At 37.0% G+C, this 18,112-nt stretch overlaps 3 protein-coding genes across 4 annotated transcripts; 2 read left to right on the top strand and 1 right to left on the bottom strand.

The window, feature by feature from the left end:
- The first annotated feature begins 6,974 nt into the window (after positions 1–6,974).
- LOC140817287 (ethylene-responsive transcription factor ABI4-like) lies at positions 6,975–8,997 on the top strand. The gene is made up of 2 exons (XM_073176929.1): positions 6,975–6,980; positions 7,662–8,997. The coding sequence occupies exons 1-2, from the start codon at positions 6,975–6,977 to the stop codon at positions 8,706–8,708; spliced, it is 1,053 nt and encodes a 350-aa protein (XP_073033030.1). The 3' UTR covers positions 8,709–8,997.
- Positions 8,998–10,496: 1,499 nt separating this feature from the next.
- Positions 10,497–13,528, bottom strand: LOC140816780 (pentatricopeptide repeat-containing protein At1g19720). Of its 2 annotated transcripts, none has more exons than XM_073176220.1 (2): positions 10,733–13,528; positions 10,497–10,678 (listed from the first exon to the last, which is right to left on the bottom strand). In XM_073176220.1, the coding sequence occupies exon 1, from the start codon at positions 13,476–13,478 to the stop codon at positions 10,836–10,838; it is 2,643 nt and encodes an 880-aa protein (XP_073032321.1). In that variant the 5' UTR covers positions 13,479–13,528; the 3' UTR covers positions 10,497–10,678; positions 10,733–10,835. The 2 variants fall into 2 exon arrangements, with proteins under 2 accessions (XP_073032321.1, XP_073032322.1); XM_073176221.1 differs by lacking the exon at positions 10,497–10,678 and having other exon boundaries at positions 10,694–12,947; positions 13,290–13,528.
- Positions 13,529–14,079: 551 nt separating this feature from the next.
- LOC140816698 (protein RESPONSE TO ABA AND SALT 1-like) lies at positions 14,080–15,591 on the top strand. The gene is made up of 2 exons (XM_073176108.1): positions 14,080–14,878; positions 15,243–15,591. Exons 1-2 carry the CDS (start codon positions 14,429–14,431, stop codon positions 15,510–15,512), a joined length of 720 nt encoding a protein of 239 aa, XP_073032209.1. The 5' UTR covers positions 14,080–14,428; the 3' UTR covers positions 15,513–15,591.
- Positions 15,592–18,112: the final 2,521 nt, after the last annotated feature.

Genomic DNA, 18,112 nt, shown 5'->3' with positions numbered 1-18,112 from the left:
TCTTTAAAGGTATATGTTTGTTGTCGCATTTTACGAGTTTTTAGCCATAGCAATCCGAAAACAACAGTAAGTGTTACTAATTTTTTCTTAAAAAGTAAAGTTTCGTCGCAAAAAAATGAGCTAGTGCACAATCTCGTCATGTCCTTCCCCTTCCAAATTCTTGGATTCGACTCTGTTTTGACGCTTCTGGTGTTTTGCATCGAAGGCAGGCTTGGCTTAGACATATGAATAAACTTTGTCGTGAATTGCTTATTGTTTGCACCTGGCAGAAGACACCCCATCCCTTGTTTGCTTTGGCATTATATACTCTCGATTTCAATCTTTTAACACGTAGATAGATTAATCAGCATCACAAAATTTAGAGCCTAATGTTTTATAAATATTGCTCGACTCCCCATACTCGACCTCAAGCAGATTCGTCGGATCTCCAAACGTTGCTTATGATAAATAGAAATTTCGTATAAAACTTGTATCGATTAAATGACAAAAATCACACTGTACTAGCCATTTATTCGGAGAAATTAACTACAGTACTGCCTGTAGAAATCTCACCAACACAGGAAGTCATTCAACCCCATCACAGGGACGAAGTACACTGAACACTCGTCGTGTAGCTACTAATGTATCTACCGGCAGCCGAAACCTGCCTATTACAGCTACCAAATTCAATGGCAACACTATTACTTTGAGAAGTATTTACTGCCCCAGACATAACAACCCGATTCTCCGCATACATAGTCCCCTTTGCCTTCTGAGTATGGACCAAACTACTCGTAAAGCTATAATTCGACCTCTCCTCCATCGAGGTCTCCAAATCTGATAAAATTGTGTATTTACCCTCTGATCCAGCGACATTAGATGCCTTATTGCTAAAGAATACTTTCGATTTAGTTTGGTACTATAGACATCGCTTCCGGTACAATACTCGACTTCCGATTCAGTTTTCACCGTCATTTTCTGCTTCACGTCCTTCACCGTTATCTTGTTCGTGAACTCCAACTTATCCGAAACAATAGTGGTAAAGTTGCCTAAATGAAAGAGCATCCATGACTCCAAGCCCAAAAATATGAGCTTTCCCATCAAGAATCAGGCCAATAAATGGGGTCAATTCAAAATCATATGAAGGCAAATCAAAAGTTCCAATTGAAACTACTGGATTCCATTATAAAGGGTCGATCCCTCCGCTGAAGATCAAGGGGAATGGGATCACTGATCCTACTGTACTGTTATCGATCGTCACCAAAACCTCCCTATACACTGATCCTACTGTAAATTTCGGCCAAGATTCGTGGCATTTCTTCGGACTTTTCCATGGTGGACTCGTCCGTTTGTGGAAGCAGTGGTGGTAACGGCAAATTAACGACGTTACTGGAAGTATCATTGCTGTAATTGACGAAAGTGAGGTTGAGCTGGTAAAAGTTAGTGTAGTCCTTTTCAATAATCCAGAACGAATCTCGGTGATAAAAAAACCCAAAGGGATCGGGTTTGAATTTTATGAATGTATAACGGGTCGGGTTTTCATTATATTGTAATTCAAATCCCTTATTGAGATATTGGGTTGGTATCTGGTTGTGCTGTCACGGGCTTGCTCGCATACACAATTTTTTGAAATCTCAAGATTGTTTAAAATCTTCAGGTTTTCAAATCTCGAGTTCACCATAATCATATAATGTATGTTACTAACCCAGTATTTTTTGCAAGCCATTAAAGTGGACGCAATTTCGTGCCGCCATACTTGTGGCTTTCAGCAGCATGACGCTCTACCGGGGAAAAAAAAGATAAAAAAGAATGGTTCAAACCCAGTAAAAACGAGAATCCCAGTCCCATTATAATAACATAAAAATTGTATTTTTTTTACCTGTAATCGCAAAGTGGTTTTTGGATAAAGGTTCCTTCCCACTTGTAACAGTGTGGTTAATTCGTTGGCAAACTGGTAATTGAAAAGCTTGTCACGTACTTAAAAACTCCGATAAATTTATCAGAAGACTGTGACTGACCAGTGACCACAGCATAAAAACCCAACCAGCATGTGGCCGCAGCTCAGATATGGCATTGGAAATAGTAAACTCTTTATTTTTATAATATACATATATATATATATATATATATATATATATATATATATATTATTGGATCCTAGGATTTAAATTTATAATATTTTTATAAAAATAAAAAATATATTTTATTTTGGTACTTAGGTGGTGGTTCATATCTGCTCCCTCGTTCAATTTTGTCCCCCACAAACTTTGTAGTGTGGTCCCCATCTGAAGTATCTTAATTTCTTCTTCTTGTGTCTTTGGAGGAGACAGGGCCACAACTTTTAACCATCTCAAGTTTAGGTTAGAATTTAAATTATCAAACTGTGGGAGCACCTCCAATGGAGGTTCATTTTTTAACCCAAAAAAATGAACCCACAACCAATACTGAATGAACCACTCTCAAAACTAAGAACTTGGTTCATTTTTGTAAGGTCCGAGAAAGTGATTACCGTAATATGAAATGATTTATTATTTAATCAAGGTAATTATAGACGGATCGGATCGGACCGAGAAAGATGAGACAAGACGCGAAATATATGTGCGAGGGTATGCATTCGCGCACATGCGCGACGTGTAAGCGCGCACGTGCACATATTGTCCAGAACCTCTCGCGCATATGCGCGGGACAGGGCGCGCATATGCGCGAGGTAGGTGAAAGGCCGAGGAGAAACTCCAGAGAGCTCGGCGCATATGCGCGACGGAAATGGCGTACATGCGCGTGAGGGACAGAAGGTTCGGCGTATATGCGCGGGAGTGATGGCGCGCATATGCGCGAAGAGATAGAATACCGGGCCGAGAGTTCGGCGCATATGCGCGACGCTTGGGCGCGCATATGCGCCAGTCATGCGGAACAAGAGCATGCCACTTGGTATCTTGGGGCGACGTGTATATATATATATATATATATATATATATATATATATACATGCAACGTTATTCAGCTAAGAAAATGAAGAAATCGAGGAAACCTTTGGAGAATGGATTCTTGACGTTAGAACGCGATTTGTGCAAAATCCGTCCGTTCGATTTTGAATCCGAATACGGTATCGTGTTCCTATCAACGCAGGCTACAACTGGACGTAAGTGTTGCTACGTTCTGACATGTTTTGAAATTATGTTGTTGTCAGAATTGAATATGAGTCATATATGATGTTCTTGACATAGTAGACATCGTATAATTGAAATCAGATTGAGAAACGGACTGATTATGTAATTGTTATGATTTTTGGAATTGATTTGACTGAGAACTCATATCAGATATGTATGGTTATTGAGATTATGACTGGCATCGACATTAATTATAAGTTCTGGTATTATATCTGTGATGTTTGGATTGACGTGGTTATCGAGACTGTATTGTTATACCGTCGAAACATCAGTTGATTGATATTGAACAGATTCGGTAGTGATTTTGATTATATCGTAGTATTGCCGATATGAATTGGATGGTGTCTTGATTCGACATTGATCAGATTATGTGTTTTGATTTGAATTGATCAAAACATGTTCTGAATTGAGATGTTATTGATATTATATCTGTTCGGTATTGTTATTACCAGATTGGGAATGGACCGAGACAGAGTCGGGACTTCTTCTTCTTCTTCTGAGCGAGAAGATAAAGGTATACATTAATGTTGAGTTGGGATTGCACAACTCGAGTGAGGTTTGACTCGAGTTTCCCTAAATCACATACTTTACTTATTGCATTGATATTTGCATTGAGTTGATTGATATACTTGTTCTCTTGAATTATAGATAACAGGTGTTAGATGAGTAATCTTGTGACAGAAGTGCCTGATAGTGGTAGGAGTACCACGGGCACATTGCACGATGTCATAAGATATTGTATTGGCGGAAGTGCCATAGTCTGTCACTGGATAATTGGCTATCGATGTGGATAGAATTATAACTCCTTCTATTACTGGTGATCAGTACTGTATCGATGTGGATAGAATATAACTTCTTCTATTACTGTTGATCGATGTTATATCGATGTGGATAGAATTGGAGTTTCTTCTATTACTGGTGATCGATACTATACTGATGTGGATAGAAACAGAGCTTCTTCTATTACTGGTGATCGATGCTATATCGACGTGGATAGAACTGGAGTCTTTTCTATTACTGTTGGTCGATATGGAATGCCAATGTCTGGAAACCGGGATCCCTATGCCAGGATTGAGTCTAGTCTAAAATGTAGAGTCACGAGTTTGAGTGACAGTTATATCGATTGATATTGATGGATGTTGAATGATGTTCCTGATATTGGTACATGCTTAGAATAGAATTTATTCTTGATATTGAATTATGTTCCTGATCATGGTACATGTATAGAATATGATTTATTCTTGTAATGGATTTATATCATGATTTTGATATATAATAGGATTTTCTGTTATATGCTTTTATATTGTTTATATGATGGCATGTATACATGATTTATACTGGGATATTTATATCTCACCGGAGTTATCCGGCTGTTGTCTTGTTTGTATGTGTGCATGGCAACAGGTGAGCTAGGATCAGGGTCAAGAAGAGTACTAGGCTGGACTAGATAGCGTGGAGATCCGGGCTTTGAAGCAACTTAGGATTCAGCACTGACTTGTAGTTGAACCTAGTCGGATTATTGTAGATTATACAATAATTTTATGTTATGTTTAATATGTAATTTGAATTTAATTACATTACATTTCCGCTGTATAATTTAAGAAAAAAATTTAGACCCTGTTCATTATACTTGATTAATTAGTCTCAATGACGATTAAGGACTGTATTAGCGTCCGGGTCGCCACAATTTTGATTTGACAATATATATGAAAAAAATACCTCATTTTTGGGTTTATGAGTGGGGAGATGCTCATGATGTTCAAACAATTTGATCTAATATTGCTTGATTAAGGCCCGATTCAAAGAATAATTGATTGATATAGAGATATGTATTACAAGTTGTTGCTGATAATTATTAGAGAAAATTATATTTTTAGTCATATATATATCTGTTTTTTTATTTTGATATTTTATGTTATCAAATTTCAGTTTTGGTTACGTATTTTCCGATTATTATTTTTATATAATTTTATATTGTTTTTATTAGAGAGTGTTGATTTGACACTATATCTGTTAGCGTTGCATCTGTACAATATCAATTTTGTATCGGAAAAAATGACTAAAATTAAAATTTGGCTGCATAGTTTGCACACACATATCTTATTCTATCCCTATTTAATTCATTCAAAAAAATTGTTACAAATTTCCAAATCTTATTTAATAAAGTTAAACTAGTAAAACCAAGAAAAAAAGCAACTAAATATAGAAATTAATAATATATATGAAACAATCGAAAAAAGAAAGAAAACATATGTTATTGAGATGCATGGATGTAATATAACTTATCTCCTTCACTTATTTTGATGAGACCACGTCGTCCTCACTTTTAAAGTGAAATAAAATTCTCATCACATATTTCACATTATTCAAGAACGGGAAAAAACACAAGAGATGAAGGGATCGACCGACTTTACGGCTTCTCATATTATATTTGAGAAGATAGATGGATTTCAATTTTAGTTTTATTATTAACAATGAAATAATCAATCAAATCATAATTTAATATTTTATTTATTTACACAAAGTAATGAATTCAAGGGATCGACCGACTGTACGGCTTCTCGGATTGTATTTGAGAAGATAGATGGACTTCAATTTTAATTTTATTATTAACAATGAAATAATAAATCAAATCATAATTTAATATTTTACTTATTTACACAAAGTAATGAATTCAAGCGATCGACCGACTGTACGGCTTCTCGGATTGTATTTGAGAAGACAGATGGATTTCAATTTTAGTTTTATTATCAATAATGAAATAATAAATCAAATCATAATTTAATATTTTACTTATTTACACAAAGTACTGAATTTCAAATGAATTTATTATTGACTGAACTCGAAAATAATTTTAATTAACATGAAACACTATATAAACATACAAAAAAACTAAATTTGAATTTTATGATATTAATTCTGAAAATAATAAAAATATATTTTTAATTTAATATTTTTTTAAAGACAGAAATTATTATCTCGATCGAAGTAATCATCGATCATTTCCTAAAAGGTAAGTTTGTTTTCTTTCATTTCAAATTTTGTGATGAAAACTTAATTAATTTGTCATTGCCATGGATCCCAATCAGAAATGCTCGAATAGTCTTTATCTATCCAAAAAATATTTGATTTGTAAAAATTAATGGTAATAACTAGCTAAACGATAATTTTCAAATTATGTATGCATCGGAGATTGCTACATATATCTCCTAAGTAATATATCCAAGACTGTGTCTCATGTAAGACCGTCTCACGGATCTTAATATGTGAGACGTGTCAACCCTACTCATATTCACAATAAAAAGTTATACTAAGGGTGTTTTTGGTTGAGTGGATTAAATAAGGATAGATTAATAGTCCAATATTTATCGTTAAAATTTTAAGATGTTTTAATAATCATTTTGACTCGGTTTAAGATTCAATTTTATTAATCAAATAGTTATCCATAAAATTGGATCTTAAACCGGGTCAAAATGATTATTAAAACAACTTAAAATTTTAACGATAAATATTGGACTATTAATCTATCCTTATTTAATACACTCAACCAAACACACCCTTAGTATAAAAAATAATACTTTTTCATCGATGACCCAAATAAGAAATCCGTCTCACAAATACGACCTATGGGACCGTTTCATATAAGTTTTTGTCCATATCCAAACGGATTAAAAAAATATGATAATTCCAAATAAATTACGATACCACATAAAAATATATAATTGTGTGTGTATACACGTATAATGGGAGATGCTACATGACACGAGAAAATATTAAGAGGAAAAGGAATGCATTAGGACACAGCCAAGAAACGACATATATAGACACATGCCTGTGTGTAGTGTCAGACATAATGCGATTTTTTGTAATATTTTTTAAAGTACGATCACAATTGAAAAAAAATATATACAATATATTTCTTATTTGGATGATGATTTAATTTTTTATTTGAAAAATTAATGTTTTAATTAATTTATTAAAGAATCTTTTATTTGTATTAGATTATGTTATCAGTTTTAAAATATAAACCCTATTTATATTTTCTTGAATTTTTATACATTTATTTTATTGTTCTTTCCGTTAATAATTTATATAGCATAGATATATATACATATATATATATATATATGTATATATGTATGACTATATTTTTGTGTGTTATTCGTAACCATGCAATGTATGATAGAGAAGCATCGTATCTTTATTTATGAAATATGTCGATATTTATAATAAAATTAATATTTTGTACGAGTGATTCAAATAAAATATTTTTCGTATAAAATTGACGTATATATATATAAGACAATCCTTCAAAAGTTTTTATACATAGAATTTAAAACCTAGTCTAAAATTTGGGTCCACGATAAATTTTGAGACATTTAAATGTACATGTATAATAAGTGTATGTAGATATAGATGTTATGAGCACCGCCCACTTCTACCATTTGCAGACAATTCTTTCAGAGCCCTAAAAATTTGCTCTCTTCTCTCTCTCGACTTATTGGGTAAACACAGAACGAGGCAAAACCCTACTACACTCTTCCCCATTTTCCCATTTACCTTTTCTTAATTTTAATCCTCCACCTCTCCTATCAGCCACTCACGATGAGCGGTGGTGGTGCAGTTTCAGACTCTGATATTCATCAATCTCCTCAACAGAGCTTCATTTTCGACGATTCTCCACCCCTTCCTGGAAGTTCTACCGCCGACGCTGCCACCAGTGATGTTGGAGGCAGCAGTAAGAACAAGAAGTGTAAAGGGAAAGGAGGGCCGGATAATGGGAAGTTCAGGTATAGAGGAGTGAGGCAGCGGAGCTGGGGGAAATGGGTGGCGGAGATCCGGGAGCCTAGAAAGCGTACGCGGCGATGGCTGGGCACTTTTGCCACCGCGGAGGACGCGGCGCGTGCATATGACCGTGCTGCAGTTATCTTGTATGGATCGAGGGCGCAGCTGAACCTGCAATCCTCTGGTGGCGGTGCTGATGGCGTTGGCGGTGCTGATGTCGGCGATTCGTCTTCTCAATCTCGGAATAGAACCTCTTCATCTACCGCTCAAACCCTACGTCCATTGCTTCCTCGGCCATCAGGGTTTGGCCTAACGTTCTCAAATCCTGCACCACCGCATGCGGTGGGAGGGATAGAGGCAAACTACTTTCCGTACGGGATGTACACTACCGTACAATACCCGAACATCGTTCAGGAACAAGTAGGAATAGCGCAATATCAGTACGGAATGGCTGATATGAATGTTGAAACTGACCCCACAGGAACAGAAACCACCTCATTTTATCCAAACCCTAGTACAAATAATCACCACCAACAACAGCAGCCTGATCAACAGAATTTTCAGCATTTTGGGTACGATGAGATGAATTCACTCGAGGTTTCGAACTTGTCTCTCGAATCAATTACTCAACCTGTGCCCGCGCTGCCTGTCGCAGATCCATCGGCGGTGCTGAATGGATACGTTGCCTCCCCTTCATGGCCACTAGGCAGCGAAGATGAGTTCCCCCCGACTAATATTTGGGACTATAGCGATTCATTCTTGTTCGATAGTCTTTGAAATTCAAGTAAACTTTCTGTTTTTGAGCTTCTTGCATGGAACTGATTCAAGAAGGTAGTGTTTCAAGAATAGTTCATAAATTAATTTGGTGATCTGTATTGTCCAAGAATCACGATCTAATGTAGCTAGCTGATGAATTCACATGATTTATATGTATTTATCACGTTTTCAGATTTGAGATTGGGAATTAAAAAAATAGGAAAACTGAGGGACGTGAATAAATTACACAATCTAGTGACGAGAGTCTGTATACTTAATTTAGCAGCTAGCTAAATAGATATTCTAATATTGTAATGGTTTTTCAGGTAATATTTATTTCCTAAATCTGCGTTAGTTTTTCCATCTGCATACAGTTTTGATTTGACAGTTAAATATATAGATCGAAATCGAGTTTGGTTAAACCCCTATTTATGGGAAGTTTGCGTCCAGAGGCGTACAAGTGTGGAAGAGGAGATATAAAACTATGATCTCTGAATAAAAAGCAAAACCTACATGGTATCATTACTTAAAAAGGGAATACGTTTTTTTTTCCCCGATATCCATGCATGTAAATATTTTATTTCTTTTTCCATTCTTCCACGTGTTGCCATTATTTAAATGTACAATACTCGAATTTTACAAAATAAAGAGGACATAAATATAATTTGAATTTAAAAGATGCTGGAAAATCTGAATGTACTTTTGGATGGTTAATCAATCTATCTAATACAAACGACCGAGATGCATGCGGGGACTCTTCTTGGATGGATTTGACGACGGCACACCAGGGACTCTTTTTCCGTGGCGGTCACATATGGGGAACCATGGAATTTAGAAGAATTTTTTATTCGAATCATGCTATCATATTAGAATTCAAATTACATATCTTCAAGCACAAATCAAAATCTACATATATCTTCTTACTAAAAAACGTATATTATCTATTATTTAACTTTTCAATCAACTTTCACGTTTCTCTTATTGCAAACGAATATTTGAATAATAACTTGGATTATTAGGTATTAAGGCTACGTTTGGTTGGAAGGATAGGATAAACTAATGATTAGTACTGTAAATGATAAAGAAAATGATTGTGGTAGGATTGTAATATATGGTGTAAAATAATATTAAGTTTGGTACGATTTTTAAGTGTAGGATAATTTTGAATTTTTTGATAAAGAGACGAAATTGTCCTTCTCCTTCGCGACGGCGATAGTGGCGGCGGCGGCAGGCGGCCGGTCGGAAACGGTCTCCTTCCTGCCGAAATTAGCGACGGCTTCTGAAAATCCGTCGCTAATAGCGGCGGTTTTTGAGAAACCGTCGCCGATCTTGTGAAACCGTCGCTAATTTGACATTTAGCGACGGTTTATTAGTGCATGAAACCGTCGCCGATCTTGAGAAACCGTCGTCGATCTTGTTTTGAGAAATCGTCGCCGATCTTTTTTGAGAAACCGTCGCTAATTTGACATTTAGCGACGGTTTATAAAACAATCGTTGCTATTTGCGAAGGATTTTTACAAACCGTCGCTAAGCGATTTTCTTTAGAAGAAATAGACTCACTCACTTGCAATTTTTTTATTCACGGTAAGGGCTATTATGGTCATTTCTTTTTTCAGTCCACTCGGATAAAACTAATCCACCCTGAAAGCATGGATACATTTGCCCAGTAAACAGTAGAAATTGTCCTACAATTACTCAATCTCAAATTTATAAATGGAACCAAACATAAGATTATCTAACAATCCAAACTTAATCACACTTACCAAACTGGGCCTAAGGGTTACTATATACACATTATGATTACATTTAAAAATTATTATAACGTGGTGTGACCAGATGTAAAGTAGCACTTATATTTGTTAAATGAATAAGTAAATTTTCCATTAGGCGCCCAGTTCGCAACGACGTACCATTCCTTCATCTTACTCCAGCATACAAGTCTTGCTTTGCTTATGTATGTCATCATTCTCACAAGAACACTTATTTCTTTGCTTACCCGACACAGTTACCAACATTGTGCATTCAGTTCTTACAATTTCATCTACAATGCTCTTCAGTTTACAATGTAAAATATAACAAATTTACCTCAACGAGAGTGCTTCTCGTGGTACAACAGTAGGTGTAGATGCTCGGCGGTATATGATCAATCTACCAGTAATCGCCACACGAACAGACCCCGTTTTTGAAATGGTGCAAGCATTTTGGATCTCTTAAATATATTTCACACCCATGTGTTACCGAAACTGATTTTGCGAAACCATGGCATTGCTCACACATCCTCAAGTTCTTGATTATCCTTATACTTCCAGACGTTTGAGAAGATTTGATGAGAGCAAAAGCTAATGCAAGCTTTTCACTGTGAACTCCATTAATTTCTTTTTTTTCTTCTTCCGGAATGCTAAGCACATCATAATATTTTGATGCCTTGGTTTTTAATTCTATACCTTTTATCCAAGAAAGTAGAGATTTATCAACAATTTGGCTAAGATTACCAGAAGTAAACGTATAAACCATGTTTTTATCTTCGACCCAGCTCAGATATATTGATTCTGTTGAATCTTTTCTAATTTCGGATGCTTTTATATTGGAAGAATCCTTGGAAATTCCTATTAAGTTATATAGGTGTACGACTACCCTGTGAATGAAAGCATTTCCTGGTTCAAGTTCAAGTAACCGCTCTCCTGCATAAATTGCCAGCTTAACATTCCCATGAGCCCGACAGGCTGCTAAAAAAGCAGACCAAATAGAGACATCAGGCTCTATGGGCATTCTCTTGATTAAGTTCAACGCATCATCGAGCATCCCTGAACGACCATATAAATTTACCATAGCCGTGTAATGGTCTAAACTTGGTAAAACCTGATAATTTTCGGTCATCTTCGAAAACACAAGCGACCCTTCATCAACCATTTTGGCCTGACCATAAGCAGAAATCACACTCCCTAATGTGCCTCTGTTAGGTCTGCATTGCTGTTGCAACATTATTTCAAATAGCTCAATTGATTTGATGTAACGCCCATGTGCAAAGTAACTAGCAATCATTGTATTCCATGTCACAATATCTTTTGACGACTTTCCATCAAATATTACTTCCGCGTATTTCAACATCCCTGATTTCGAGTAAGTGTCTATGAGAGAATTCGCAACCGAACCATCAGCGTCTATATTCCTCCGCAAAGTACAACCATGGATCTCTTTCAACTTTTTCACGGAAACCAAATTTGCACATGCCGGCAAGATGCTCAAAATGGTAACTGAGTTGGGTTTGATACCGAAAGACTGCATTTTCCGGAATAACTGCAGTGCTCTATTTTTCAAGCCATTATGCAAGAAACCAGTAATAAGAGCATTCCAAGATGCAGTGTCCCGAATAATTCCCCCATCCTTTTCCATCTTCTGGAAAAGATCAACGGCCTGATCCACGTCTCCATTATCAATGTAACCAGTGATCATCACATTCCAGGTAATTACATTGGGCTGTATGCTTGATTCTTGCATTCTTTTAAAGAGTTCATGAGCTACACCACAGTATCCAGCTTGGCAATATCCTCCCATCATTGTGTTCCAAGAATACACATCTTTTTCTGATATCATATCAAAAACCTGGCGAGCTACCCGAAGTTTTCCACTCTTGGAATACATGTCAACGAGTGAATTCGCCACAAGAACATCTTTAGCAAATCCCAACCTGATGGCAAGTAAATGGACTTCCTTTCCTTTCCTAAGATCCTTTAAAGCTGAACATGCTGATATGGCACTCATTAGAGTAACCCCATTTGGTTCAACTCTTGATGAAAGCATCTTCTGAAACAAATGTAATGCCCCCACCCCCTTATTACTCTGGGCAAGTCCAGATATCATACTAGTCCATGTAAAAACATCGGGCACGAGACCATAACTCTCCATCTCATTCATCATTTCAATCGCTTCATCACACTTTCCTGCATGACTATAGCTTGAAATCATTATATTCCAAGTGATTGTCCCCGGCTCAACACCTTCTTTGCGCATCAATTTAAAAAATCTTAGTGCCTCATCTATCTTTCCCATTTGGCAATACCCTGTAATTATTGCATTCCAAGAAACTATATCATTCACTTCTAATCTTCCGAAAAACTTCTCAGCACAGCTCAACCATCCACATTTCGCATAGACAGCAAGAATCGAATTACTCACACGTAGTTCTCTCCTCATCCCACTTTTAATTATCATAGCATGTATCAATCTCCCTGTCTCAACATCCCCACAGTTTCCACAGGCCTGTAAAATTTTGGGAAACAAGAAATTATCAGGAAACGCTTCACCCTCAATCATCATCGAATAAAATAGGTCCAACACCTCACCCCACATCTTCTCTCTTGAACAGGCGCCAATGGCAGCAGACCAAGCATACAAATTCCTTTCAGCCATCTCATCAAATACATTAAATGCATCATCCAGGGAACCACACTTCGCAAACATGCCAACTAACATGGTTTCAAGAAACGGGTCAGGTTTTTGTTTTAGCCATTTCCTGACACGGGCATACAGCTCGGAACATAGGCCTAGTGAACGCGAATGAATGCACGATTGAATCAAGTATGATAAAGTGTTGTGTCGTACCTTCGACCATGATAACGCAATGGAATCCAAAGAGGCAATAGCTTCACCGAGGCGGCCTTGCTTGCAAAGCTGCTTCAATTCGAAATCTTCCACTGAACGGGCGTTTCTGGAAGAGATTTTTTGCGAAATTCGCGAAATTTCTGGGATTCTAAGAGGTGTACTTTTACATGGAAGAACTGCGCACTCCATTCTTGAGTTTCTTTGGTGCTGCAAGACATTGGTGAATGGTGAGCCACATATCTAAGTGACGCATATTGGCTGCTTAATTGTTGACCACCCGAATAAATTGGGTCATTTCCGTAATTGGACGAACGAATTTGGGCCAGAAAAATTCATCAGGGACCCAATATGAATCGACTAAAGCCCATGATCAGTACGACAAGTGAACTTTAACACAGGGCCTGTCACAAGCATGGGCCTTAGGCCCAATTTCGAAAACTTTTACTGAATATTCATTTGGGGAAAAAAGATAATTAAATATTAAATAAACTTTCATATTTTACCCTCAACAATTTTCTCTTCCCATCCTCAGACACTTGAACTCTTTTATTGTCCAGCCCAAAACAAATTCATTTGATTAGATTTGATATGTGAAAAAAAATCCAGGTAATTTTGACCAAATTTATTTGAATTTCTTCTTTCAAAGGCAACGTAAATAATTTTCGGTTATCTTCTTCGTTAACTAGTTTCTAAATTTTTGCAACCCGTTAAATAGACGGGTGGGTGCTGGTTGACCCGTTTTGACATTTTATCAAAGACTGAATATTGGTATAAAATAATAAAAATTTGCACGAGTGGATTAGATTGCTTCAAAGTTAGGGCGGCCACAGCATAAGTTCATCCTTCCCTGTCATTTCACAGTGCTGTCCCTTAGAACGTTCTAGCTCAGTTCTTCCCCCTTTCTCCTCCGTCGCAGCTCATAATCTTTAACACAACCACGACACCTACGAAGTTTCGTGACCTCTTTTGCAACCGACTTGTAACCTTCAAAACATATCCACCATTTCATGATCCCAGAAAGTCGTCCTTCATCACCAAGAAAACATTCTTCTCTAGGTGTATAAAACCAAGATGCGGATCCAACGAAACGAGCACCCCTTCTCAAGTTTTGTCGAAACCCATATCCTTAGCCTCCGGACATGTCTCTCCCAACACGTTCTCTTGAATCATCAAACAGCTTAGATGCTCAATCATTCGAGCTGTTTTTCCAGCATTGGTTGATCAATCAAGAACGTTATCTCCAACAACTTGTTCGAATAATCGAATGCGGAAATGATGAAGAAAACGATATTCGGTGTAATGGACTCATCCAAGAAGTCATGGCTCATTTGAATCAATATTATGAAGCCAAGGAAAGAGTTGCGCGGGAGAATGTTTTCTTGGTGTTCACACCGACTTGGTTTAGCTCCTTCGAGAGAACCTATCTGTGGATCGGTGGATTTAGGCCGGGATTGGCTATCCGGATTGTGATCAACAATGTGTTGGATTTGACAGGAGATCAATCTGAGAGGATAAATGCATTGATGGCACAAGTTAAAGAGTTGGAGAAAGAACTCACGGAAGAACTTGCTAGAGTTCAAGCAGGACTGGTATATATATTCTAACACCTTATTAACTCCGGATTGGATTGGATTGGATTGGATTGCATTGCATTGTCACTGCATACATATTGATTAAAATTTTAACTTATAATTAAGAATCTCCCTCAAAGTATAAGGGATTGATTAAATTTTCGACCCCTTATCTACCTTAATGCAATTTTAATTAATGAACAAATGCATTAATCACTATTGAATCTTGTAGAGATCCACAATAGAGTATCTGAAGATAAAATAAAGCACATAATCCCGCACAGAAGGATCGCGACGATCCTTCATGGCGTAACTAAAGTTATGTGTGAGATAAACTTATCTATGTTGACAAAATGAAAATGTTGCTTGTAAACATATATAGGTGTCTCCATCATTGGTAGAATTGGCTAGGCCTACCGGAAGGCCACGTAACGGGGAAGAGGCTAACGCCGACTCGGCTATCGAACATTTAGCAGCTTACATGGAGGGTCTTCTACAATGTGCTGATTTCTTGAGGAAAAGAACTATCGTAAAGCTTGTGGAGACGCTTAAACCAGCTCAAACGATACGGTTCTTGGCGGCGGCTATCAATCTGCAGCTTAGGATTCGTAGCTGGGGGATGCAAAGAGATGCCCCAAACCATTTGGTTTAGCTAGTGAAACTCTATGGTTTGATCAAAACATAGACTAGAGGGAGAGCAAGCAGTACTTGAAAGAAAAATCTTTAAATTTCCCTTTTTGGTCCCTAAGAAAATGTTAAAGTACTCGATCTTGATTTGAAAATCCTCTTATGGATAATAATAATACATCTTTAACAATTTTCGATCCTTTTTTAAAAAATAAAATAAATCACACCGTGCTCATGCATGTTTAATAACCAAGAAAGATAAATATGAAGCAAAAATTGTACTAAAAAAATAAGACATCCAGTGTCGAACACAACAAGGCACAAACCGATATTATCAACGGCACTCGATTAAATTCTATATCTGAGGAGTGGATCTTTAAGGAGAAGACGTTCGTGATAAATTAAACTCTCCAAGCGTAAACTTCAAAAGGAAACGAATGGAACACTTCTGGTTCAGTTGTGGAGTCCTCGATATCTTCTTCGTCATTTCTTCGTCGACCTTCAATGGCGGTGTTGATGGCTACTTTGGGAGCTGTTAGAGGGAAGACCATGCTTTCGACGGGGAGAGTAACCAGGAGAGACAATGTCACGCAACGAGAATCGTCATCCGAACATATGGCATCGGTCTTCCTCTAACTTTCTTCAATCTCCCATTGCTCCAGACCTGTCATGTTACAAACCATTATTCTTTTGAACAGGATGGAGGTTTCATCAATGCGGGACTTGCTCTTAGAAAATCTCTGATCTGAAGAGCCGATTCTATCATGTAATTTTGATTATTGCTTTGGTTTTAGACAAGTTTAAAAATTGGTATGAGCGTAGAAATTGAATATTATTTAAGGATCAACCTTAAGAAAAATATTTCATGTCTTTTATGTACGGAGCATAACATTTGGAATATTTCAATAATTAAAACTCAAGCACCTGAGCTTCGATCTCTCATCTAAAAGCTAAAAATACCAAATGAAAAAAATTAATACTTTTGAGAGTACATAAGAATCCAAACTCGTAGCGGTGAAATTGACAAAAAAAAAAAAAGTTAAACATTTAAATTTTAATAATTGATTACACAAATTGTGGACCCCTCAATGTTGACACAAAACCATTGTTATTTTGATAACATGAGTCAGTTGAGCAGATATAATGTGAAACGGTGTTATCAATTTTTATTCATGAAACGAGTCGATTTTACTCATGTTTGTAATAAAAAAAAAATTGATATAAAAATTAATCATTTTTAATAGATGACCAAATAGAATATTTATTTTACAAAATTAACTAATGAGACTGTTTAATCGTGTATTTAGAAAATCGAACTATAAGTTGATCCTTTCCCTTTCCATTACAACTTGTCAATAAGTACTTGTGATGAGATGCAATTCCAATCCTAATTGACAAAAATTTGTGTGAGACGGATCTCTTATTTGGATCATCCATGAAAAATTATTACTTTTTATGCTAAGAGTATTACATTTTATTGTGAATATGAGTAGGGTTGACCCGTCTCACAGATTATGATCCGTGAGACGGTTTCACGTAAGACTCACTCATCCTAATTTCATGTATCACGAAAAAATAAAAATTTCAAAATCCCAATTTCCTCTCACCACACAACTAGATCAGATAGAACAAACTTTTCATATTAATTACATAATAGTTTTCCTGAAATGGCTTTTGAAAATTTAATATTTATGATTTGACTTCCTGAATTTTGCAAATAAGTGAGAATTCAATTATCCTCTAAAAAAATGATTTTTTTAAAGGAAAAAAACTAATTTTCCCACCCACCAAATTAAATTGGGTAACCGAAGAGAGGGTAAAAATAAAATATCACCTGAGTGATGTCTCCAAGTGTGATCAGCAGAGAATCCTCCTGGCCCGACACATGGACCCAACCCGAATCCGAACACAAAAGAACACTTCTGACACCTCGGCACATAATGCAACCGGATTACATACGGGTAAACCCGACCCGGTTTACTCGCCCCATTGTCAGATATCCACAACAGAGAGAACAGCTCCTCATTCTCAAACCCGGCCGATTACAGAAGCCAACTCTCGGATCAACCTCAAGCCTAGAGCCTCCATTTCACGTGTGAATTCACGCAAAGAATCCAAATCCAAATCCAAATCCAACCATCTATTTTCTTTCTAAAACATGAGAAGTCGAGGCAGAATGATTCGTCATGATCATCATCATCCTCGTCGTAGCCGAGAGGACAGTTGTTCGGGAATAGGAGTTGTTTTTGCTGGTGCGGGAGTGTGAAAAGGTAGTCGGCGTCTGGATAGATGGTTCGGTGTTTGAGGCGGAAGAAGCCGAGTTCTGTGGACGCTGATAGGAGGTCTGTGTGGAGAGTATCGATAAGATCGGAGAGAGGTAGTAGAGGAGTGTTGGTGGAGGAGCGGCGGCCGGGAGGTAGGGAGAGGGTTGGTGGAAGGCGGTGGAGGAGAGGAAGAGGAAAGAGCTTCGGAGTTAGGGATGGATGAGGCGAGGTTGGTGTTGGTGGATGGGGTTGGCGGCGGCGCCGCGGTGATAGCGTATGGATTGGATATAAAGATTTCTTATGTCCCATTTGGGTATAAAGATTTCTTTGGAGAAAGTATTTGAATGAAATTAACCTCGGA

This window comes from Primulina eburnea, chromosome 16 (genome assembly GCF_022965805.1).
Source record: "Primulina eburnea isolate SZY01 chromosome 16, ASM2296580v1, whole genome shotgun sequence".
Classification (NCBI taxonomy): Eukaryota; Viridiplantae; Streptophyta; class Magnoliopsida; order Lamiales; family Gesneriaceae; genus Primulina; species Primulina eburnea.
Note: the sequence above shows the minus strand (reverse complement) of the source record. Positions and strands in the feature narration are given on the sequence as shown.